The sequence below is a fragment of the Toxorhynchites rutilus genome, chromosome 3 (genome assembly GCF_029784135.1).
Source record: "Toxorhynchites rutilus septentrionalis strain SRP chromosome 3, ASM2978413v1, whole genome shotgun sequence".
Lineage (NCBI taxonomy): Eukaryota > Metazoa > Arthropoda > Insecta > Diptera > Culicidae > Toxorhynchites > Toxorhynchites rutilus.
In genome coordinates, this window is record NC_073746.1 from 209,709,866 (window position 1) to 209,735,300 (window position 25,435).

Sequence of the window (25,435 nt, forward strand, 5' to 3'; positions counted from 1 at the left end):
CAAAAAACATGTCAAATTTTTCTGGAATAATTTTAACTTTTGCTACCAACGGATGTTGACTAGGGTGCCAATGAATGTTTGGGAAAAAATCGTACCCCCCAACATTTTTTATGAGGTAACTTTTGGAAAAACGAGATGACCATTTTCATTGGCACCCTAATGTTGACAGATGAACGAACAACGATTTGCATACCAATCGGATTGTTTGATATGTTATACATTACGACTAATTCATGGATGGTATAAATTTAAAAAATTGGTAGCATACCCATTTTCTCACAAATTTGTTCTGTGAATTTTTGTGCTTGCCTGCCTGTGTTTTCTATACCGAGGAACGAGCGGAGTCGTGAGGGATAATTTTTATATCAGACATTCCATGCCCAACCGATTTTTTTCGATATTTTTCGTTCTCAAATTTTCATAAAAAGTTGTAGTTTCATTCCTTATTGCAAAATATTAGACCCCTTTGACATAAGACTATGTCATTGATTTCTATATAGGAGGGTCACTCTACGAAAAATGTAACGATTGATTGAGAGATTTTAAACGCATATTACTCAAAATGGTTATTGCCACATATGTTGTGATATATATCATTAGACAGGAAATTTATCCAGGATTTGTTTTTTCTTGAAACATGAACAGTGAAAATAGTAAAAAAGTTAACAATTTGACGATTGGTTTGGGTATGTTTCGATTGCACCATCCACCCGCTTCCTCCCCGACGCAACGAGCAATCTTTTTGCCTAAATTCGTTAACTCATAATGTGAGTTGATGCATAAAATGAATTATTCTCCATTTACCGATAATAGGCATTAATTTTATATTATATTGTATGTTGTCCAGTCAATTTGTGCTCAATTCATGTTTTTGTGGTCTAGGATGTCATAATATCGAGTATGTTGCTTGGTTACGTAAAATGCAATAAATGTATTTAAATGGCTGCTGATTTAGAAGATCGGAAGGGTATAGCCAAGTAAATCAGATTATGATAACTTGAGTAGTCGCGATCTTACAGGGCTATAAAGTTATTACAAACAATGTTCCGGACAACGAGGTAACGAAGGAGATAATACTATTTTTATCTATAATATGTTTTTGTAGTCATAGATTGATTTGACTCAGGCTTATATTTATGTAGGTCTTAACTATTTAGACTTGTGTTTAAAAATGATACATGATGACTCTTTGTCTTCTTCTGCATGATTGAATAAACAGATGAATAAGGTAGTAATGGCTTTAATGGTATTTTTGTGTACATTTTTGAACAGGATGCGGTACCGAATTCTACCACGTTGTCATCTAACCCGTTGAAAGGATACAAGTACATACAGGAAACGGGTTTTCCAGGGCATCCATTTGATGAATCAAAAGGAAAAAATACAGATTTTGTACAATGAAAAACTCAATTTAAATGCAATTACTACACACAATCACTGTCCTATGTCAAGATCCCGTCCGTGCCCCTAGGCTCAGACCCATCAACTTTTTTTTATTGTTTTGTTAGGGTGCCCATTTCCATTTTAGGGCGGTCCGAAAAATCATTCTTTTTTATTATTTTCAGAACAGATTTGAAGGAGGTGGCGATCTAGCACAGTGGTAACATCTATACCTCCCACGCAAAGGTCACGAGTTCAATTCTCACTCCCGACCTTTTTCCAAAAATGGAAGTAAAAGTGACGAATCAGCCAAAAGTGCTGAAAGTCACTATAATAGAGAAGAAAAAACTGATTTTTTTCAATAATTGAACTACTGGACCAATTTAGATGATCGAATTATCAAATTACTAGCAGAAAACCTGAATTTTGTTTTCGTTATTATTGATTGAATTTGTTTTTTTCATAATTTTCATGGACTCGGGACCAAGGGTCCTAGAATTTTTTATATTTCCTCTTGAATACTGAGGATAGCGCCTTTGGTTCCGAGACCATGGAAACCATAAAAAACAAATACAGTCAATAATAACGAAAATATAATTTGTTTTTCCGAAAAGGTGAAAGAATGGATTTCTCGGACCACCCTAAAATTGAAATGGGCATGCTAACAAAAAAAAAAAAAATGAGTCTAATATTTTGCGATAAAGAACAAATTTACCACTCTTCACGAAATTCTTAGAACCACTATATCGGTTTGACATGGTTGTATACTAGGGTGCCAATGAATGTATGGGAAAAAACGACCCTAAAATTTCAAAAAGTTACCCAATACAAAATGTTCACCACATCGAAAAAACACTCTATGCCAAATATCAACTCAATCGGACTTAAGAGAGAGTGGCGCAAAGCGGTCAAAGTTTGAGTTTTTTGAAAATAAAACTGGCATTCCTGGTATTGATATCGTTAGATTAGAACATTTTCTAATTTGTATGGATATTTTTTTGTTTATTAATGGGAAAAGAAAAGATGCTTCTTCTTTAAAATTGTATGTAAAAATATGTTTCTTCCTTGACTCCCTACCCTGTGTGATTCGCGCAATTTTTCATATTTTCTGTTGGTAAACAATGATTTTAGATTCAAAATTGAGCATACAGTAACAAATTAAGCTACGCGTTACATGCCTTTTGCTTGTTAATGACAATATCGTTTATAGCTTTCTTCGAGCGTTTTCATTATATTCATCCGTTCCGTCCAACGCAATCTGCTTTCTAGATGTATTCAGTTCAGCTCATCAATCGTTCCCAAACAGTTCGCACGCAATCAGTTTTTTCGGAATCAGTTCGTATGGCGAACTACCGGTTTTGAAAAAAAGAACGACCGTTTGTTCATTCTTTCTGACGAACTTATTCTTCCGGGGTAAGACGGCCACCCTAAGCATGGAATATAATCAAACACAATGGATTCGAAACTGAATCATTTCTTCATGTCAATATCGATCTTTAGAATGTTTGCCGCAATCACGTTGATTTGTATAGTTGCAATTTGAATATCAGATTTCTGTTAATGAAAACACCTTCTACATGTTATTCTATAATATTTAAGCCACCCTACGGCAATGAATACTAATCAAAAGTGGAAAATGGAAACGAAAACCAAAAATCATACATGATTCCGCGTGAGGATGTAATTTTAGCTACTTCGATATAAAGCATTTTGAGTGGTTTAATATCAAAATTCAATTCGCTGATGGTTATATTTCGGTTTGTGAGTTAACAGAGAAGCGATATTAAGTATGTACCGAAAAGTAAATTCATTTTTGAGTGCAACATTTAAATTATTGAAATAATTGTACTGGTGGAGTAAAACGGACAGTTGCCAGTAGGAAAGAGATGTACTGTGAAAAGTCTGTTTAATCTATTCCTAAGGAATGCCCTGCGTCCATAAATGGAAATCAAATCGCCAAATTTGGACTGTTTAGAAGCTGACTGGAACCAAACAGTTAAGGGTCTGTCCGTTTATACTGCTGAAAACCACGATATCACTTCTAGGTGGATTAATTCGATTTTTTCATCATTTAACAGACATTCGTGATGAGTTCAGATCTTGGTTGAATAAAATTATTCCTCTCGCGATCGAAAAACCTCTACGCTTCATATCCTGACCCTGTCCTACGCCTGTCCTGAAAATGAAAATAATTATCGAATACTAAACGATTGATAAGTGAAACCACACATTCTTTAACCCTCTACAGCCCATGCCCGCCTTTAGACGGGCTTCGCGGATTATCTTTTCAAATTATTCAGACATTATTTTCAATGCTCACCCCCACTAGAACGTCTTTAGAATATTTTCATCTATCACACATACACATTGTTTTTATGCTGGCAGCTTTCTGCTAGGAGTATTTTATGTTGAAAGTCGGAAATTCGAGATAAAATTGGAGTAGTTTTTTTTAGATAAATAAAAAGCTTGGGCGGTAGAGGGTTAAAGTCTTATTATTAAATATCGGAGCATGTTTGAAGGAAATCGGCTTTTTTATGTTCCAAATGCATTTGTTTTTCTAAAAAAAATACACCCAAGTTGAGTTTTAGAGTAGAGTATTATATTCCTTGGCTATTTTATTGATTTTTTAAAGCTTATTCACAGCTGAACGAATTTTACCTAGTGGCTGTTAAAAACACTAACAAGCGTTTGTCAAGGAGCTAATTTTTTTTCTATTCTGTTTATGGAAATTTGGTGAATGAAAATAATGCAATTAGACAAAAATAATCTTCTTTGATAGCGCAGTCTGATTAGAGCTGAACAATTCAAAATATGGTCAAAGAAACGTTTCCGCTACACTTTGGAATTTGAAAAACGTTTTTTATTGACTTTAAACTGCATTTAACGAACTATATTTTCTAAAGTTCAATAATTTCTCCTAATTTACGTGAACATATTCAACCCATGTTTTTGAGGTTTTGATGACAAATAGAGGTGCGATTATTATTTATTGATTTATTTATCATTGAATACGAAGGGGAATTTTCAATTCAAACATAAACACAGGTCGGACTCGATTATCCGGAGTTTTGATTTTGTTTTTCAATCCGGATAATCGAATCCTCCGGATAATCGAGTCATAAAAAAAATATTTTTCTCTTGTTAAACGTCATATAATTATGATTTGTACTTATTTATTAAACGGTTTTATCTAGGTTGACCCGTTTGTATGTTTGTGACTTTTTAACTTTGTCTGTAGCGCTGTACCACATTAATAGAAATTCAACCCCCTTCCTATTAACCGTTTGATCTGAAATTTGGAACACATCTTTATCTCTGGTGTTTTTATAAAACTGCGTATGCCATGATCTTGAAAATCCAAGATGGCGGCCGCTACAAAATGGCAGATTATGTACATATTTTCTCGAAATCCCATCAATATGGGTTTTCCCAAAATCCCATCAATATGGGTATCGAATGAAGGGGTTGAGCAGTAGAACACAATTATTTATGGAAAATGTAAATCAAAGATGGCGGCCACTACAAAATAGCGGATTAAACATTTTCACATTTTCTCAGAACCCCATCAATATGTATATCAAATGAAAGAGATTGACTAGTAGAACACAATTATTTATGAATAATGCAAATCCAAAATGGCCGCCACCACAAAATGGCGCCATATATATTTGTTTTTCAAAACCTCATCAATATGGGTATGAAAAGAAAGTTCTCGACTAGTAGAACATAGCAGATAATGAAAAATCCAATTCCAAGATGGCCGCAGTCCTCAAACAACTAATTACTTTTTAAATGGTTTCATTCAGCTTGACCTAGTTGTATGTATGTTTGAGTGTGTTGTAGGGTTGTCCCACGTTATAAGAAAATTGACCCCGTTCCTGTTGACTGATTAATCTGAAATTTGGAACCGCATTTAATTTTACTGTCATTATAAAACTGCGTACTCCATGATCTTGAAAAATTCAATTTGACCGTCGTTAAAAAATGGCTGAATGATTTGACTTGAAGAACACGAAACATAATAAACAACATAAATTCAAATAGGTCGCCGCCACTAAATGGTCGACTATTTATTTTTTGCAGTCCCCTCAATATCGGTATCAAATTTGACATTTGACTAATAGAATACAGTGCATCATGAAAATATTCCGAAGAAAATTAGGTAAGAAATAATCGTTGGATTTCCATTATCCACAGTCAGTTGTTTCATCATATACCCCACGATTTTATTTTAGTCTCATCATTGCCCTAGATTAATGAAGGAAAGAATGTGATAACTACTAACTGCTACTTGTCTAATTATTTTCTAGCTTTTAGTACATTAAACCGTTTAACTTAAAAAGTTTTTTTTTACTTATTTTATTTTCTAGTTTTTAGTAAATTGTCTGTATCGTTAGAATACTTTTCTGCATTAAAATCATTCAAAAAAATTTTTTTTTTAATTTTTTTATTTCTTACTTAACTTTTTTCGGAATATTTTGATGATATACTGTATTCTATTAGTAAAATCATTTCATTTGATACCAATATTGAGGGGATTGCAAAAAATATATAGTGTATTATTTTGTGGCGGCGACCTTTTCGAATTCACGTTGTTCATAATGTAGTGTATTCTTCAAACCAAGCCATTCAGCCATTTTTTTAGCGGCGGCCAAATTGAATTTTCCAAGAACATGGAATACGCAATTTTATAAGCAGCAGTAGAATTAAATGTATGTTCCAAATTTTAGATCAATCATTCAACAGGAACGGCGCAATATCCTATTAATGTTGAAAAACCCTACAAACATTCAAACATACATAGAAACATGTCAAGATGAATGAAACCATTTAAAAAGTAATTAGTTGTTTGGGGACTGCGGCCATCTTGGAATTATATTTTTCATCATCTGCATCATCTGCTTTTTTTATACCCATACAGTGTCGGACAATAGAATAGGACCACAGCTCAATCCCAAACAGAAAGTGACAAAACTTTGAGAAAAAAAATTGCATCAAACCATTTACAAATTATAAATTCCATTCTTCGAAGAAATTAAAATCATCCGTAGTTAAACCAATTGTCCTTTATTTAAAAATGCGTTTTAAGCATACTTACTGACTAAAATAACGCGACATAAAATAGGACCGCTTTAGAATTCATGGTAAAAAAATTTAAAAAAAAGGAAATTCATACCGTGATCGATTTGCAGGGTTAGTACTTGCTGGTATAACCCTTATTACGCATCACTTCTCGCACCCGGTTCGGCATCGACTCCACCAGCTTTTGGCACGTTCTCAGCGGGATAGCGTACCACACCGCCTGGATTCTCTCCCACAGCTGCTGCTTGTTTTTTGATTTTTCAGTGTACACCTTACGTTTAACTATTTCCCATAGGTTCTCTATGGGATTGAGATCGGGGGACTGTGCTGGCCACTCCATAACGTCTACCTTATTATCCTGGAATCACTTTTTAACCGTTTTAGCGGTATGTTTGGGGTCGTTGTCCTGCTGGAACTGCCACTTTAGGGGCATCTCCCACTCGGCGTGTGGCAGCATTACTTCCCGAAGTATCTGGGCGTAGAGATGCTGGTCCATAATCCGGTCGATCCAGTACAAGGGACCCACCCCGTACCAAGAAAAGCACCCCCACACCATGATGTTACCTCCTCCATGTTTGAATGTTTTATTTGTATACTGGGGCATATACGCACAGCCGAGTGGGCGATGGACCCAACTCTTTCCGTCCGAGCCGATGAGGTTCACTTTGGTCTCATCCGACCACAGCACATTTCTCCATAGTTTCTCCTTTTTTTTTTTCTCAAAGTTTTGTCACTTTCTGTTTTGGATTGAGCTGTGGTCCTATTCTATTGTCCGACACTGTATTTATGAGGTTTTGAAAAAAAATATATGGCGCTATCTTGTGGTGACGGCCATTTTGGGTTTATATTTTTCATAAATAACTGTGTTCTACTAGTCGAGCCCTTCCATTTGATACCCATATTGATGGGGTTCTGAGAAAGAATGTAATCCGCCATTTTGTAGTGGCCGTCATCTTGGATTTGTATTTTTCATAAATAACTGTCCCTGTCAAGCCCTTTCATTTGATACCCATATTAGCTATTCAATATGGAATTATTATACAAATTATTCAAAGTTTCCGAAAATCAGAAATAAAATACCCCGGATAATCGAGTCTAAAATTCCGGATAATCGAATCCCGGATGATCGAGTCCGACCTGTATATATATAATGAAAGGTCCTACAGGAACGTTATATGACTCAAATAAAAGCTGGTTGATGTAATTAATTGGATTTGCTTTCAGAGATGAACCATCCTTCGGCAGAAAATCTCATTAATAAAGGAAGAAAAAAAATGGATTTGCTATTGTGTTAGTCCACAAAATCTCAGAAAAGTGGAGGCGATCTGGCGTAGTGGTAACATCCATGCCTCTCACGCTAAAGGTCACGAGTTCAATGCTCACTCCCGACATTCTTCCAAAAATGGAAGTAAAAGTGACGAACCAACCAAATGAGTTGAAAATCACTATAATACATATTTATAAAAAAAAAATCTCAGAAAAAACAAAGAGAAATCGATTTTTTATTTCTTCCCGATATTTTTGTCCACTACATCTACGCACACCAAAATAAAAATATGTTCGTAAAATGGAAGTTTAAACTTCAAAATGACGTGATTCATGCGTTGATTTTTCACGAAGTTTCAGCATTTCAAAAACCACCTGAAAATTTCGATTTCGCACTCTGTTCCTCTAATTGTTGTCGAGTGTAGAAGCCGATAATCGACGGCGCTTACCTATTCGTAGCCGTTCTCGGTTTGCTAGTAATAATTGATACCAACCGGAGCCGTGAAACTCGATGAGGTATTGTCAGTGCAATTCATTGACTGTGAAGTAAAAACTTTGAACCCGTACAAGGTGTACCACGCACAAAACTACACGCAAGGGTACTTCTTTACAAACACGAACAGTATGAACATCATTTTTTTTAAATAACCCTATATTAAGGTTAGGGTCAAAAGATAACTCCGATATCAGTTTCAATGCATACTTTGCTGGAATGTTTGATATATCTGACTATCTTTAGTTTTTGCACATATGTCCAGACACCATCTTCCTTCTTCGAGTCCTGATGCCGGACAATGCATTCGAACTCCAAACCAAGAGACTTAACATTCGCAAGAAATGATAAAAAATGAGTAAAACTATTAATGTTACGTGTTCAACGGTAGACTAACACTGGCACTGCCAATTCGAAGCAATACTTCCATAAATGTAACACTTATATAGTTCTTTCGTACGCTTCACAAAGATTTGATCTGCACAGGCTAATCATTTAATAAACATATTGTTTTTATTATTTTCCAGCTTCTACTACTACACCGAGGAAATACCGAAACAGAATCTGATCGCAAGTGAAAATTTTGGCTGCGGTATTCCCGATGTGTTCGAGATCGAACGGAAAGCTGATCTGTTGCTCATTAACTCCTACCAAGCGCTGGGAAATGTGCGTCCGATAGGTCCAACCACGATCTATCTGGGAGGCATTCACAGGAAACAGACAACCGGCGATGAAATGAGTGAAGATTTAGCCCTCTTTCTCAGCCAATCGGAAGAACCGATCGTTTTTGTGAACCTTGATTTGGATCCGAACACCGATTACTACCGGTTGGAGAAAATTGTCAAAGCACTGGAGGACTTGGGAGCTACCATTATTTGGAACTGGAACCAAGGGCAATTTGTGAACTCTTCTGCTAAAATCTATCAGTCGTATAATTTGCCCCAAGAAGATATCCTAGGTAAGTTAAAGTTTATAGATTTTGTTATCTGACTCATTATTTTACGCAGTAGAAAGACGCGACGAAAAAAGCGCGTAATTGTGGTGCTATTTTGCGCACAAAATATGCATATCGCGAATGACAACAATGAAAGAAGAAAACGTAATCGCGCCGCAAGGGGCCTTGAATTCACGTTTTCTTGCCAATCAGAGATGTTTATTGCTCTCAATTGTTGTATGTACAAATGTGTGTTCGAGTTGGGGGCTTGTGCTCTGCGTCAACTGCGAGAATTGGTTCGGTGTGTGTCGTCGTTATCTGTAGCCGCTTTGAACGGAGTACTTTTTGCGCGCATTCAACACTTGATTGATCGCGTTAGCTAATTGTGGGGACCAACGACTTCCTGGTGGGTAAATTGGGACAAGAAGCGATTGGTACATATTAAAAGACGTGAACGACAGAACAATTATCCAAAACTTACCATCGCGTCGTTTCAAATTAATTATTTCTTCGTTCTCTTCGCTTCACATACCAATGAACAGTGAACTTCTACATCAAGAAGATTGTTGGTGAGATGCATCGGGGATAGCTTAGACCAGGGGTTTTCAGATTTTTTTTTATGGCAGAGCACTTTTTATAGCATAAACATTTGTCGGAGCAGCTGCATTTTTTAATCAATAAAACAAATTATATTTGCATCGACATCACCCAACTGGAAACAACTCTATTTCAGTTATACATCGCAGTTACACAACATCTGACCCAGAGTGAATAAGATGAATCACTATACGCCCAGTGAAATTAAATTAAAGATTGTTTTTTCAAACAGGGATTTCAAGTGGGAGCATTTGCTATAACTTTGCGGAGCACTTATTTCCCGCCGAGCACCATTTGAAAACCCCTGGCTTAGACTATGAACAAATGAGCTTGAAACTCCCAGACGAGCGCTTTATTTAGAATTTAAACCAATGCTTGATAATATAGGACACAAAGAAGAAGGCAATTTTTTCTGGGAGACATTTTTATCGATGATCTTGAAATGGTCTCTAAATAAAGAACGAGTAAATCTTTTTTTTTCCAATATGTATATTTATTTGGGCTCTTTGTGCGTGAGTCTGACGGGGTCGATAATTCAATATACTTACATTTCAGCTCATAAAATATATCGATAGCACATCACCGATTATTCGCGGTGGACTGGAAGTTAGTGTTACAATGAATTTGAAGGTTGTTCTGTACGTAGTGGGATGCATTAAGTGCGATTCACATACAACATACACGTCACGTTCACGTCCCGTCACGTCACGACACGTCAATGATTCTACCATGCAATTCTCATGAAAACATTCACATACACCAGCAACGTAACGACCCGTCAGCATACGTTCAACGAAAACGACCGGCAGGGTTTGTAGAAAAGAATAATTGACGGAGACGGACGGCTCGTTTGGTTTTTGTCTGGGCTTTGTGTCTCGGCTTTTGTTTTGATTTGGTTATACAGTAATTTACATCAACATCGACATTAAGCTAATTGAACAGATCTGTGATGCAACACGTTTAATTAGACATTTTTACCTCTAGTTGGACATTTTTGTAAACATTGAGTTCGGGGCCCAAATTATGGCCCCACATTGAAAGTCGCTACCAGTCGCAAATGTCCAATTACTGGTCAAAACCGACTTCAATGCGACACTGAGTGGTGCCTCAGCATATCGCTTTATAAGTAACTTACTGTACTTTTTATGCGAACATCCCAGCAAACATTAAGTCGTATGAATAGCTATAATTGGAGGCGATATACATACAACCAAGACACATTTGTATGATATATGATGCAGATAACTAGCATATATAACTAGCATTCAATGATTCTCATTGAATTTTTCAAAACTTAGAACTAATTCTAGGCATGCTGATTTGAAAGAGGGCATTGCAATTTAAAATTGTTGTAGATGGCGACACCATGAATAAAATTAAATAAATCATTCGTTTGGCATCTGACGTGACGCTGCTGGTGGAAGCATTGACTGCATGTGTGAATTGGTGGAGACGTTGACGGAACGTAGGCGTTCTTCTCCGTAACGTGCTATGTGAATCGCACATTAATCAGTAACACCTCCCTAGTTAGGCTGGCCAAATAGTTCAGGAATAAAAACGAGACACGTATGCCAAAAAAATTGATATTTTGATATTTTTCGAAGAATTTTATTGAGTGAATAAAACCGAGTATAAAACATAATAGTCAAACATTCTTAGATGCACCTATTTTGCTCTCCACAACGAAGGAATATTTAGATGATGAAGCGAAGTTGCGAAGTAGATTATGATTTTTGGAAATTTTATCATATAATTTGTCACATTCCATTTCGAAGTTCTTGTTGACAAATATCATAACATTCATGGTATCATTGAATATTGTCTTTTCTTTTGTCCACATTTTGTCCATATCAGAAAAAAGCCTATAACAGATAAGGTATTATTAGGTAGACATAAAATATAAATAATATAGATAAAATATAGAGTCGATTTTGACGCGACTCTCTGCGATTTTTTTTACGTAGGACCACGTTTTTTCAGTAATTTTACTAAACCAGAAAATAGATCAAAATGGTTGATGTGCTATACATTGTGATTCTCTAATCCTTAAACGGGTTGAGTTAACGAAAAATGGAAGCATTCCCACTTCTCATACATTTGTTCCACCCATTTGCGAGCTTACCTACCCGTGATGTCAATATGGTGCAACTTATGCATATGTGAGATATAATATTCATATACCACTGCGAATCGAATGAAGCGTTCGTTCTATAATATTGCAATGTAAGCTCCGCCTGTTCTTACCTGATTATAAATATTTGAGTATAAATAATAAATAATACAGATAAATAAAAATTTTGGGATGCGTTCGGGCTTATTGATGACTTTTTCCGATCGTTTATTTAATTTTCGTCAGTTCGAACATTGTTTCCGGGTCGACAATGGCGTCAAAGTACCTCAAATTGATTTTTTTTTGGCAACCGATTCTCGCGTGTGATTTGCACTCCAAATGTATTTTGTGCTAAGCTAAGGTTTAACTTCTCGCAGTTGGAAGAAATCTTTTCAATTTAACAAAGTTTGGTACAGTGGCACCAAAATAAGAAATGATATAAATAAAAAAATAAAATCCAATAATTCGCGAAATCGAAATCGTAAAAGTTTCAAGTTTTCAAAAAAATTAATATTTTAGTTTTAATGAGTCCGACACAGCACCACTCTATATCAAACTTTGTTAAATTGACAGGGGTTTCCAATAAAATATCGAAGAGGAATTGTTTTCAGTGAAAAACATTTTTAATATAAAATCGTTCGCAACGTTTTCTAACGGTGTATTTAAAATGTTTTTTTTTTCAAAATATTCCATTGATTTTCCAACAACTTTGCCGTATACCATATTTTAATCAGACATCTGTATTCCGAGTTATGATTTTTCACAAAGGGTCAATTTCATTCTTACACTCTAAAAATTTGTTCATTCGTTCATTTCTGTAAACATTTGCGCCTTCCTATTTGCAATTGGCACGGATTCTTTGTTCCACGTTTTTATCTCAAAAACTATAATTCCTTCAATCGTTGTCCACTTATCAAACAAAATATGAAACAATTTGAACAGAAAGTTTTTTTTTACTAATGCTGCCTTGAACATCTAACCTTTTAGGAATGAACTTTAACACAATCCATACATACAATTGTGTTTCTCTTTGAGTAGCCTTCCAATATTGAATGTATTGCAACGCATTGTCGAAATTTTTACACAGTTTTAATAAATTTAGCATACAATATTTTACCTGATTTCGCTAGAGTTTTAAGTTTGCACCTCACTAGTCAAAAAATATTCTCCCCTTTTATGTTGAAGAGTTCTATTAAAATTGTCAAAATTAAACACAACCCTAGCAACAGACAACGTCGATAAATGTCTGAAAGGCCACTAACCGATCTCTGGTACAAATAAGCCATAGTTTGAGGCGCGGGTTTTCTAACAAATCGCGTAGTACAACAACACATACTTGCTTACTCTTTATACTCAACATACGGTACAGATTGATAAAATGACGGTACAATAAAAAATGGTCGAGAAAACTGTACTGTCCCTTCCAAAATAGTACGTTTGGTCAGCCTAACCCTAGTCAATACCCCACATCCAGCGTGGCGCGTCTCTCTCGACTCGAGGGATCCGGGGTATAATAGTCGTTGGCCGGTACAATCTTCAGCTCGTGTAGAATGGTCACTGGCCTGCACAACCTTCGGCCGGAGTCATTTGTATCTGTGAAGAGTGTGTGTATTGCCGCGACTAAGTAAAAGTTTATCGATCGGATAGATAAAAATGCGCGTTTAGGTTGTAGTGATTAGACATAAGCCGAGATATCACGCGAATGAAATAACGACCTATACTCAACCAACGACCGGACTTATCTTCACTCCATATACGCTGCCAACTTCCGATGTGTGTGGAAAAAAATATTACAAGCACTTTGCCTTTCAAAGAATGTGCCTTCTGAGGCGCCCAACTTAGCTAGCGAGTCCGCTTTCTCATTCCCCGGAATCGAGCAATGGGAGGGAACCCATGCTAAGATAACTCGAGTAAAACCACTCAATAGTTGTCTTATTCTTGTCAGAAAATAAAATGAGTGTTTATCAACTTTTATTGAATGGATAGCCTCTATTGAGCTGAAACTATCTGAAAAGACAAAATAATAATCGATGGACAATGCTTTAATGATCCCTAGAGCAAAGTATATCGCACCTAGCTCAGCGACATACACGGACCAAGGATCTCTGAGTTTGAAAGAGGCAGAGGTTTATGAATGAATCAGTGAAGTCAGTGTCAGTGAAGAATATTTGAGCAGATCTAAGTTCACGACATTTCGCCGAGAAGATCGGCGGAAGTACATCGGAGAGTAGATGATCTGGGATTCCATGGATTCTTGACAGATGAACAAATAAAAAATGACAGAGGAATTGCAAAAGTACGGAATACAAACTTGGTTGGAGATGCACTTCGAGAGTAAGGTAAACCCAAAATTGATTTTTAGTTCATGTTTTGTCATCCCGATTTCTGACATTAAAAGGGAAATAACATAACAGAAAATGTTATGACTCTCAAATACTGGTATGCATTTATATAACATACATGATACAGCAATATAAGATTAATACGAGCGAGCGAAACAAAAGACAAATAAGCTTTCCGCATATTTCGCTACATGCACGGCCCAGACCGAGATACGAGGGTCACTATTTATATTTCGGGAATAGGAACAAAAACAAATAGTTAGGCTGCGAATATATTTTTATTGTTTTTCAAAGTACTCGCCACGATGATCGATACACTTGCGCTTGAACCAATTTTCAAAGCATTTATTCCAATCGACACGAGCCTTTTTTTTTTGAGCGATTGTCAAATTATGTGTGATCCAACGTGAACATAATTTTCGCACAACTAAGTGTTCATGTAAAATCGCATATATGCTGGTGGAACTAATGCTTAGGGATGCCTCAATCTCACAATAGGTTACATGACGATCTTGCTTAATCATTTCGTGCACAGCATCGATGTTTTCTGGCACTACAGTCGATTTTGGACGACCTTCACGAAACTCGTCGGACAGCGAACTACGACCACGATTGAATTCACTATACCAGCGATACACAGTGGTTTTTGATGGAGCTTCATCGCCAAAAGTCAAATTAAGTTGATTGACGCACTCTTGTTGTGATAATCCACGTCGAGAGTCGTAAAGCGTTGGGGGACAGATGGAATTATTTGCCTATTTGACGGTTCGAGGCACGAAATTGCATGTTTTCTGTCGAAGACTGGGCAGCTTATCAATCCAATTTCAACGGATTACTGTGTCATTTCCGTAATCCAGGACCAATAACTATCGACAGAAGGAAGGATTATTCAAAGCGGCATCCGTATCAATAACAAGAAAATGTTCTGTCTGCGGCAGGAGAGCAGTTCCTTGGTGCTTCCCTGGAGTAAAAACTGCAGTGAAATTGAGAAGGATGGCACTACGGGTGACCAAGCGACTACCCATTGGGCACCCGGAAAAAGAGAGAACAACTGAATCCTATCGCGCATCCCGGAACAAGTGCAGAAAGATAATCCGCTGGTCATATGCTATACTTCGTGAAAGGCTTCCTGAGACTCCGTTCTTTCGGAGTTATCATCGGTAATGAAAAATCGAGGACATTCGCAGAGGAAACAGGAATCCCCAATGTTCCGTGCTAGTTGTGATGCTCTTCCTTGTAAAGATAAACGGTGTCTTTGAAAATCTACCAAGGAGTATCCGAATCTTCGTGTACGCAGATGATGTGGCACTAATGGTGGTGGGCGCCTCCGTAAAGTCAGGCGCAAGCTTATTCAAGTATTTTCGTAGTTGACACAATGGGCCTCTTCAGCGGGCTTCGAGCTATCTCTCTCCAAGAGCGAATAAACACATATATGCGACTCCAGCCATAAGATAAACGATACCCTGATCCAAATCAACGGTATCACCATTCCTAGAAGGAAAACTACTAAAATCCTCGGAGTCACAATTGACCGTAAAGTGTTGTGCACAAATTACGTAACGCGTGAATTGAGGTCGAGGTCGAGGTTGTGTTACTTAATGTGTATCAGAAAAAGGAAATTGCGTTACGTGAGGGGAGAGAGGGAGGTTGCTTGCAAAATCCGGATTTTTAGCGTTACGTAATTTGTGTACGACGCCTAAGCTAGCCTTCAACCAAAACTGTGACAAAATCCAGAATGATTGCCGCAGCCACGTCAGCCTGTTCAAATATCTTGCAGGTCAGCACGCCAATACGAACCGTGATGAAAGACTTAACACATTGCGAGTTTTCTTGTGTTTCGCGTTCCGTCTGTTACGGATGGATCACGAAATAACCCGTGTTTTCTACACTCAACGGTTAAATCCTTGGTTTACCAAGAATCTAACAAGACCTACCGATGGATCGCCTTCGTCTCATCCACACCGAAGAAAACGATCTCATTCGTAGAATCCAAGTTTGCCCCAAAACGTGCGGTCCCTAATGTGTTAAAGTGTTCAGTGCCATTGTGAGTTCTCGCCTAACTTATGGTCTATTGGCTTCATAAATAAGACAACGGGACCGAACAAGGAGGGTTTCATCCTTACTCCTCCATGAAACTACCAGCCAGGAGCTCCCTCCAGTGGCCAGGATCCATTTGAATGGAGCTAGGCGCTGGGATCAGGAGCGACTGAAAATCGACGCCACAAAAAAGGTTCAATTCAAGGTTGGTTCGAACCCTGTTATCGTCCGAAAAATTGTTACCGAACTACTGAACACTAGGTATGTAAACCACCGTTATTCCGTTATTCGGACGGCTCTAAAGCGCTGGGGAGAGTTGACATAGGAGTGACGGGACTAGGCCTCACCAATAGATCTCGGAACTCTCAACGTGTTCTTTTGGACGAAAATCCTGTTTTTCGTCAATTTCCTTATTCTCGGCATTTTGTACCTCATAAACAGAATTTTACTCCTCTAATTCTACTTCATTATTCATGCTCTTAAGGAGGTGGTGAACCTCCTATCAGAAATATTCAATGGCGTGGATGGGGGGTTCTACCCGCCCTCAGCCATAGTAATAAATTTCGACAACTGTTTGATGAACAGGATATATCTATATAAATAAATATGAAAGGCCAAATGTGTAGGTAAGCGCAAAACAATTAAGCGTTTATTTTGTTGTATTCGTCTCTTCCCAATATAACATTTCTGCATCAAACAAGTATTCAAGAATCCTGTGCGAAAATTTTGTTTGAAAATAAATTAATATTCTAATGACCACTTGTGGTAGAATAAATAACACATTTATTGTAAAAGGGCCAATTAGAAGATACGATCAAAGGAGAATTCTGCGATTGAACCTAAGAACGTTCGCTTAGTAAGAAAACGAAAAGGTTCGAAAGAATTCATATCAAAAAAATATTTTTGGCGGGACGAAGTTCGCCGAGTCAGCTAGTTGATAGTAAAAATAAATATAATATCGTTGATGGGGATGAAAATGGGTCAAAAAAGGTAGTTTTCACAATTCTGATTAGGTAGAAATGTTCTCTAATGATGAACACTCGTAAGTGTTCAAGGAATTATTGAGTAATTAATTTTTCACTGAAATACGATTAAATGAAAATTGACCCAATCTCACCCCTTAGAGGGGGTGACAATGGGTCAAAGTAGTGAATATTACATTCTATCAAGAATTGTGTTTAGAAATCGATTTCGCAATAATTTCAAGATAATTTAACAACATGTAAGTGTCTTGAATGATTATTTGAGTTACGAAAATAGTGTCAATCCACCTAGAAGTGCGATGAAAACATTAGACCCGTATTTTTATCATTATGGTGATGATTCCCATTTTAGGGTTGCCGAAAAAAAACCAATGTTTTCCCATTTTTTCCAAAAATGACTTTTTTTAATTCATTACTATTGAACTACTGCACCAATTCGGATGATCTATATATCAAATTAAATAGGTGACCATTTCCATTTAAGGGTGGTCCGAAAGGTCATGTTTTTCCCTTTTTTTTCCAAAAATTACTTTTTCTGTAACTCATAACTTTTGAACTACAGCACCGATTTAGATAATCGACATATTAAATTAAAACCAATTAGTTAGTCTCTTTTCGAAAAATATTATACTTGCAGAAATTTTGGATTTTGGTCTATATTGATTGTATTTTTTTATAGTTTACATTGTCTCGGGACCGAGGGCGCAATATTTTTTTATATTTTTTCTTGAAAGCTAAGACTTTTTTAAGATAGCATATCCAAAATTCAGAGATGCGTTATTTAATGCGTTATCGACGGTAAATTAATTTTATATTTTATTTATAGTAGAACATTATAAATGTTTATATCAGCCTAATGCCAACGCTTGTTGATTTCGAATTGTTGAATGCGTGAATCTTGTTGCATATGATTTGAAAGATCCAGTGATTCAACCCTATTCAACCATACCAAATGCAGCGTTGTTTGGGAGCAGAAATAATATCTGATCGCGTAAAAAGATATTAAATACCACAAAACGCCCACACCCGGCACCGGCACTCTCGCAAACAAAAACAACTTGTTTAGAAGATTAGATAAACGCAGCATCGCATGAAGTGGGATGCGAATCGTAGCGAATGTGTTTTTTGCGAAATGATCAACTGTAAACAGCTACCTCCGGTGGGGAAGGCCATATGGCGGAGAGGAAACTTGTTTTGCTCACGTTAGTGTTGTTCTGTCTAAGCGGCTGTTACGTCAGTTGTTGTTGTTTTCATTCTGGGGGCTCGTCTGAGAGTATGGCGCATATTAAGTTCATTGTTTACAGTACTTAAGTGACCGCTTAGTACGCATGTACTTCTTCGAGCGGAATGCGCTCAATAATTGGCACGAATTCAACGTGACTTACGCGGTAGTCATTCAAACAAACAGTTCCAAATGGATGCCGCGAAAACATGTTTTGATGTACAGTACTGTAGTTAAGCGACGTGATAAATCTATTTTCCATACACTAAGAATCTTTTTGTTTACAAAACACATTTACTACGATTGTATTCTTATTTTCTCTCTCGACAGCTCACCCTAAGGTACAGCTATTCATCACCAGTGGAGGACAAAGAAACATAGAAGATGCAATTCATTATAAAGTTCCGGTGTTTGGTATTGGTTTCTCCACTTCACTCGAGCACTATCTGCGCCAAATTGCCAAATATGAGGCCGGCATAATCTCATTGATTGATTTCGAAACACAAGCGACTATCACCGACAAACTGCGTGATGCCTTCTCGCTGAAGATGTGAGTATTTTAGGGTACTGTTAATTACTGTTTTATTTTTTTTTTCATTTCCTGTAAAATCAAAAAATCAAAAACCGCAAATGCTCTCCATCGGTATACTATATATATAAACCTACTTTCAGATACCAATCAAACATGGATAGACTAAACCGGCTGCTGGCGGATCAGCCAATGGATTCGCTCGAGCGCGCAGTCTGGTGGATTGAGTACGTCATTCGCAACGAAGGCACGAAGCATTTACGCGCGCCGCAACTTTCGTGGTTCCAGTACTTGATGCTAGATGTCACACTGATGGTTGCTGCCCTGGCTACACTCACTAGCGTCGCCGTTATTTATTTCATCTGTCGGGCGGTGCGTTACTCCCGAAGTTTGCCCATCGAAATGGTAACTCGTGGTAGCAAGAAGTGTAAACAACGGTAAATAACGCGTCCCACCCCATGACTGTTGATTAGATGATTCAAAGTGTGTTCAAAGAGAATGTGACGAATAAACCTAATATCACCCTTTTATAACTAGTATTAGTCATAAAGCAGAATGTGATATTAGCTTTAAGAATTAGTAGTATAAGCTATCTATAAGATCTGTTTGTTTTATGTTCTCATATTTTACAATATGATGATAAACATATACTGCGTACGAATAAAATATTTCTACAAGAAGTATCTGTTTCTTTTGTCGAATTTTTAGTGTACAGTAGAACCCCGAATAACCGCGAGGTGATGATCGGATTATTTGCGACAGCGAATCCCATAATAAAACTCTAGGCTTTCCCGGTATTTGTCAGTGAGTGATAGGCTCATGCTCTTTTGTTTTGGTCATGGCTTTCACATTATCTGACCACTGGTGACCACTGACCCGACGAACTTCGTCCCGCCCAAAATGGTTTTTTTCTGTATGTTTACTTTCAAACATTCACTTTTTCTTACTAAGCAAACGTAGCAGAACTTTTCATCGATTGATTCAACTTTTAATCTTTACGATTTCCTTTGACTATAAATTTCCAACTTTTTTTTATTTATGGACGTAAAACTTTATCTTACATTAAGGGTGCCAAATCAGAAAACAGGTCACGTTTTTATGAAATAAAGTTAGCGTTAATAACTATTTTTGTCGCGAACGGATTTTGACGATTTATATACCAAACGAATCAGAAATTCCCTAAGATTTGTTACAATCCCCTGGTGTGTAAACGGTTTAAATTGATGAATGCTAGAAGGAATTCATTTTTTCCATACATTTGTCATTTGTGAGCTTCCCTACCCACGCCCTCTATAACGAGCCGATAAGTTGTTGATCAACGAAGGGGGATGATTTAAAGTCTATGTGAAAAAAGAAGAGAAGAAGAAGAAGAAGAAGAAGGAAGGGAAATATTTACCTAGAGCATAAATATTGGATTTCTCTGAGGAAAACTTTCAGCATCGTTCTAGATACGAAGCAATGAACATCGCTTGTTCTTTCTTGTTTTGCCTCATCTTCGTTGTCATGTCTTCGTTTCGGATTGAGCTGTAGACGCGACCAAATTACTTACTCGCTGATGTCTCTGGCATTACAATCATTACAACACAATTACACAATTGTGTGGGGAATCATCAAACTAGGCTATCATCGGTTCACCAAGAAAATAATTGTTCAGGAATTTTGAAATCTCCTCCAAGGAGATTTCATCATCGAGACCGGAAATATTAATAGAAAGGGCTTCTGTTGATAAGAGCACAAAGCGGAGGACTTGAACAAAATAACAGCGTAGTATTTTTATTTATTTATAATGGTACTACATCCCATTGAGAGATTAGATCTTCACAATGTTTCGCCAATAAACCCGATCCATGGCTGCAGTTCTCCAACTCCCGACCGCACCGATTATTGCCAAGTTCTGTTCCACCTGGTCCAACCACCTCACTCGCCGGGTTCCTCTCCTTCTTGTTCCTATCGGATTCGATGCGAACACCATCTTTGCAGGGCTGTTGTCCGGCAATATTGCAACATGCCCTGCCATCGCACTCGTCCAGCCTTGGCAGCTTTCTCGATGATGGGTTCGCCGTAGAGTCGCGCCAGTTCGTGGTACGGCGTTGCGCCCTTCTCCATACTCCGTTTTGCTGTACACCACCGTATATTGTTTTGAGCACTTGGCGTTCGAAAACACCAAGAGCTTGTGAGTCTCTTCAAGCATCGTCCATGCTTCGTGCCCATAGAGAACAACCGGTCGAATTAGGCATTTGTACATGGTACACTTCGTACGGGATCGGAGTTTGTTGGACCTTAAGGGCTTACGGAATCCACAGTTGGCACGACTTCCATTGACTAGACGTCTTCGCTGTTGTTGTTGTTGTTGTTGCTGTTATCAAGGAGCCAAGGTAGACAAATTCTTCTACCACCTCGAGCTCATCGCCGTCTATCACAATACTACTACCGAGAAGAATTCTGTTGCGATCAGTCCCTCCTGCTAGTATGTGTTTAGTCTTAGACGCATTGATCCCAAGCCCAATCAGCCCTGCTCCGTGTTTCAATCGGGTATACAAGTCCCCTACCGTCGCATGTGTTCTTCCGATTATGTCCACGTCGTCGACGAAGCAAATAAACTTACTAGACTTGTTGGATATTCTGCCCCGCATAACACTTTCCAGCGCCACAATGAAGAGTAGACAAGAGAGTCCGTCGCCTTGTCGAAGTCCCCTGTAAGTCCCAAGCGGTTCCGAAAGCTCACCAGAGATCTGCACACTGCACCGCACACCGATCATCGTTTCCTGAATCAGTCTTGTCAGCTTCCGAGGTGTTGTCTCACCAAGCAGTGGACTGTATTTGCTGCGATTCTGATTGTGCGTGTTTGCTCCTAAATTTTCCACAGCCGCCCATGCGGCTGACACGCAAGGTCAACCAACGTGCAAATCTCAACCAAAGTAGCAGTTATGCTACTTAGGAGAGAATGCGTTTCCACGGAATGATTCCGAGCGACCCAGTGCCGCGTGCGATGTGAAGTAAATGGAAAATTCCATTTACTTCTTTGGTCCTGTTAAGGACCAATCCAAAACCAAACTATACCGCGGACCGAATGGAGAATCAACTGGCTGATAACAAATTAGACGCTTATTCCTTTGTACACATTATATTATATTTACAACAATTTACATGATATGAGCATTAAACTTTCTTTTATCTTTCTTGCTTTCTAGTAACTTTAGCACGTGGAAATATAACCTCTTCCTTTGGCGGTTGAAATAGAAGTCCTTCTCCATGCACGCAGTGCAGGATGCTTGCGCTCGCAATGCACTCTCCTCACGGGTGGGGCGTATGTTGGTGTTTGTGTCCTCGCGATCGTCCTTTCGTTGCATTCCTTTCTCCGCCATCCTGTCTGTCGTATTTTCAGTACGCTGCGCTGAGCGGTGGACTGAACACGAGGAAAGCAGTGTAAAAATCACAATCCAGCTTATCTCTTTTTTAAAGATGGGGCAGATTGCCCCTTCTTTCTACTCCTCTGGAAGTTGTTTAATGTACCAGATCCTCACTATCAATACGCTGCGATTCCAACCTTAGTAGTTGCTATGTTGTTCTTCAGCTGATTGATGGTTCCCCGTAACTTCCTTCGTAGTAGGCATCGTCGTTGTTCACTGCTCCGCTACAACGCCGTCTTGGTCTCCTGTCTGCGCGCTGTTCAGGTGTCCATCGTAGTGCTGCCTACACCTTTCGATCACCTCGCGTTCGTTCGTCAAGATTCGGCCCACTTCGGCCCGCGGCTCAAAGACTTTGCGCGAGGCGTTTAAGGTGGCCGTACACTGTTTGCCCGGAGGTCAAATATTTGATATTTTTTGACAGATAAGGTTTGATTTGATATTTGTACAAACACTATTTTGTTTGCCACTCTTCAATTTTCAACAGTGGTAAACAATTTCAAACACCGAACATGGAAAAAATCCGCTGAAATATTCAAGGTAACCTAACCATGTACCGACAGGTTCGAAGAACAAACTGAAAAAATATTTTAGACATCCAATAATTGAATATTTGCTTGTCGTGTTTTGTGTAGAATATATTTGATCAGTACACGTTGACCAAATTTTATCTGTCGAAAAGAGTCAAATATTTGGCTTCGGTCAAACAGTGTATGCGCACCCTTAGTTTATTGAAGAACTTCCTCGATTCTCAAGAACGATAAAGCAGCCCCATTTGCTCACATTATTTCTCTCCCAGACGGCGCTTTTTTACCGAAAAAGATGTGTTTGCTGTACTCGCTTCAATCGGTATCGTTTCACGTTTTGTTGAGTCGCTCGTTGCAGCATGACTGCGCGTGCATCCTCGTCAAACCATTCGTTCCGTTGTTCACGTTGATCATACCCAATGACGGTTCTGCTGTGCTGATAATTGCTGCTTTTGCGTCGATGATATCTGAGAAGTGCCGACCAACGATCAAAACGTGGTAAATTTGTGTTTCCGTAAGATGAGGTAATCTCCTGGTGTAAGGTATTGAAGTCTGTGTCGGAAGAAGTTGGGTAATGGCATGTTCTTGGAGGCAGCGATGTCGACAAGTCTTAGACCATTTTCGTAGGTTTCCGAATGGGTGCTGAATCTACCAATTACCAATCTGAATTCCTCCTCTTGACCGATATGGGCACTTAAATTACCGATAACGTTTTTGATGTCGTGTTTGTACAGCGATCGTATTCATGCTCTAGCAGACGCTGTTTAGACGCTGCATCTCCATGTTAAACAGACCCTAGGATAGGCTCTTTTACCTGGCAGCATACAACCAAGATCCAACCGAGGTTGGTTACCCGATCTTCATTATGGTTACTCGTACCCCAGTCGGCACCGCAGGGAAGTAGGGATGAGAGTTACTAGACAAGAAGCTAACGATCGCGAATGGGGTCTACTCTATGCATGCAGGTACACAAAGCACCGTTGGTCCAGTCGCTTATCAATCAAAGTCATCATGCACGTGCATATGATGCGGTACCATGCTGACCATAGAATAGCCTTCCTATAGGCAGATATAACGTACAACGAGAAGAAATAGAGACCCGAAAGAAGAGGGCTCCAAAAATAGCACGGAGCAACAAAATGAGAGCGAACACGAAAATGCGAGTTTGCCAGAATAGGCCAGATAATGCGATAAATAGTGTTGACACAGACAACCATCAACAGCAAATCCCAGGAGGAGAGAACAGGTGTGCAATAAGAAAAATCGAAATTGAACGAGACAAAGAACGCTGCCATGATGATATTCACTATAAAAATTAAATACGTACTCGAAGACAGTCTTCAGAAAACAAACGCAGCGCTTGAGCGCTTGAGTTCAATTTCCATCAGCGCGCGTTCAAATCAAACCTGTATTCTCTTCGCACCAAGTGCACAAAATTCATAAACACGACAGCGCAAAAGCGCGCCTAATTCTATATACACACACACATACACATCAAATTCTAGCGCCCGCTTTGTCTTCGCTCGCTCTAAGCACAGCATAAAAACATGAAGTGGGTTATATTTGTGGTATAAACGCAAGGATATGTGCTCCCTCGGCCGAGTGGTTAGCGTGCCGGGTGTTCGGGTTCGATTCCCGTTCTGGTCGGGGGAATTTTTCGTCGAATAAATTTCCTCCGACTTGCACTGTGATCACGAGTATTCTAGAGCTTGCCACTCAGAATGCATTCAAGGCGTGTTATTTGGCATAGAAATCTCAACTAAGTACTAATAAAAATGACGCAAGTAATACTACGTTGAGACGGCGAAGTTCCTCTAGGAATGTTAGTGCCATTGAAGAAGAAGAAGTAGAATATAACCGCAAGGATGACGTAGGACCATCGTTGATTTAGTGATCATTTGTTTTTAGTTGCATCTGAATCAATTCTGAATGAATGAATAAATGAATATTTGGGGGACTTCGAAAACGAGAGCGTTTCGTTGGAGGCACAATATTCAGCAAAAGAATCAATCACACAAAAGTTGTATAATATATAATGCATCGCTTGTATTGTAATATGATTTGTATTCCATTTCCAATGGACAAAAGAATTTTTGCGTTCGCTCATCCTTTCTCACAACACCCATTTCTCGTTTGAGAAATTGTTGAGTAAACATCGTTTGCCAGTGCTTCGTAGAGCGTGAATTCCTTCTTAAGATTAATTGCACCTCTAATAAATTGCCGAAAGACGTGGTCTTACGTTGATCGTACTCGATTGAAAAAATCACAAAACCAAATGTATTCGGTCGCAGTATTAAATGGATAGAAAACATAATAAACTCTTTCGCTTGAATGTAATTTTCAATTCCAAGGGAACTGGCAGATTATTTTTCAGCGACGATAACATCTTTCCGGAATCTTCTCGACGCTAGATGGCAAACAAACGAAAATAGTTTCGCGCGTGTATGTGTGCGTGTGGCGGCTGCTCCGATATCTCCGATATTTTTCGATGCTGATACTCTCTTGGTCGGCCTCTCTTCTCCTTCT

At 38.4% G+C, this 25,435-nt stretch overlaps 2 protein-coding genes across 12 annotated transcripts in view; one reads left to right on the forward strand and one right to left on the reverse strand.

The window, feature by feature from the left end:
- Positions 1 to 19,658, forward strand: part of LOC129775003 (UDP-glucosyltransferase 2-like) — a 29,077-nt gene extending 9,419 nt beyond the window's left edge. For all 3 annotated transcript variants that reach the window (XM_055779149.1, XM_055779150.1, XM_055779151.1), the window contains exons 3-5: positions 8,749 to 9,179; positions 18,777 to 18,996; positions 19,119 to 19,658. In XM_055779149.1, coding sequence (XP_055635124.1) covers positions 8,749 to 9,179; positions 18,777 to 18,996; positions 19,119 to 19,416 — 949 coding nt within the window. In that variant the 3' untranslated portion in view covers positions 19,417 to 19,658. The remainder of the gene's footprint in view (positions 1 to 8,748; positions 9,180 to 18,776; positions 18,997 to 19,118) is intronic.
- Positions 1 to 25,435, reverse strand: part of LOC129775002 (serine proteinase stubble) — a 344,680-nt gene that overhangs the window by 81,556 nt on the left and 237,689 nt on the right. The gene's annotated exons all lie outside the window — the stretch shown is intronic.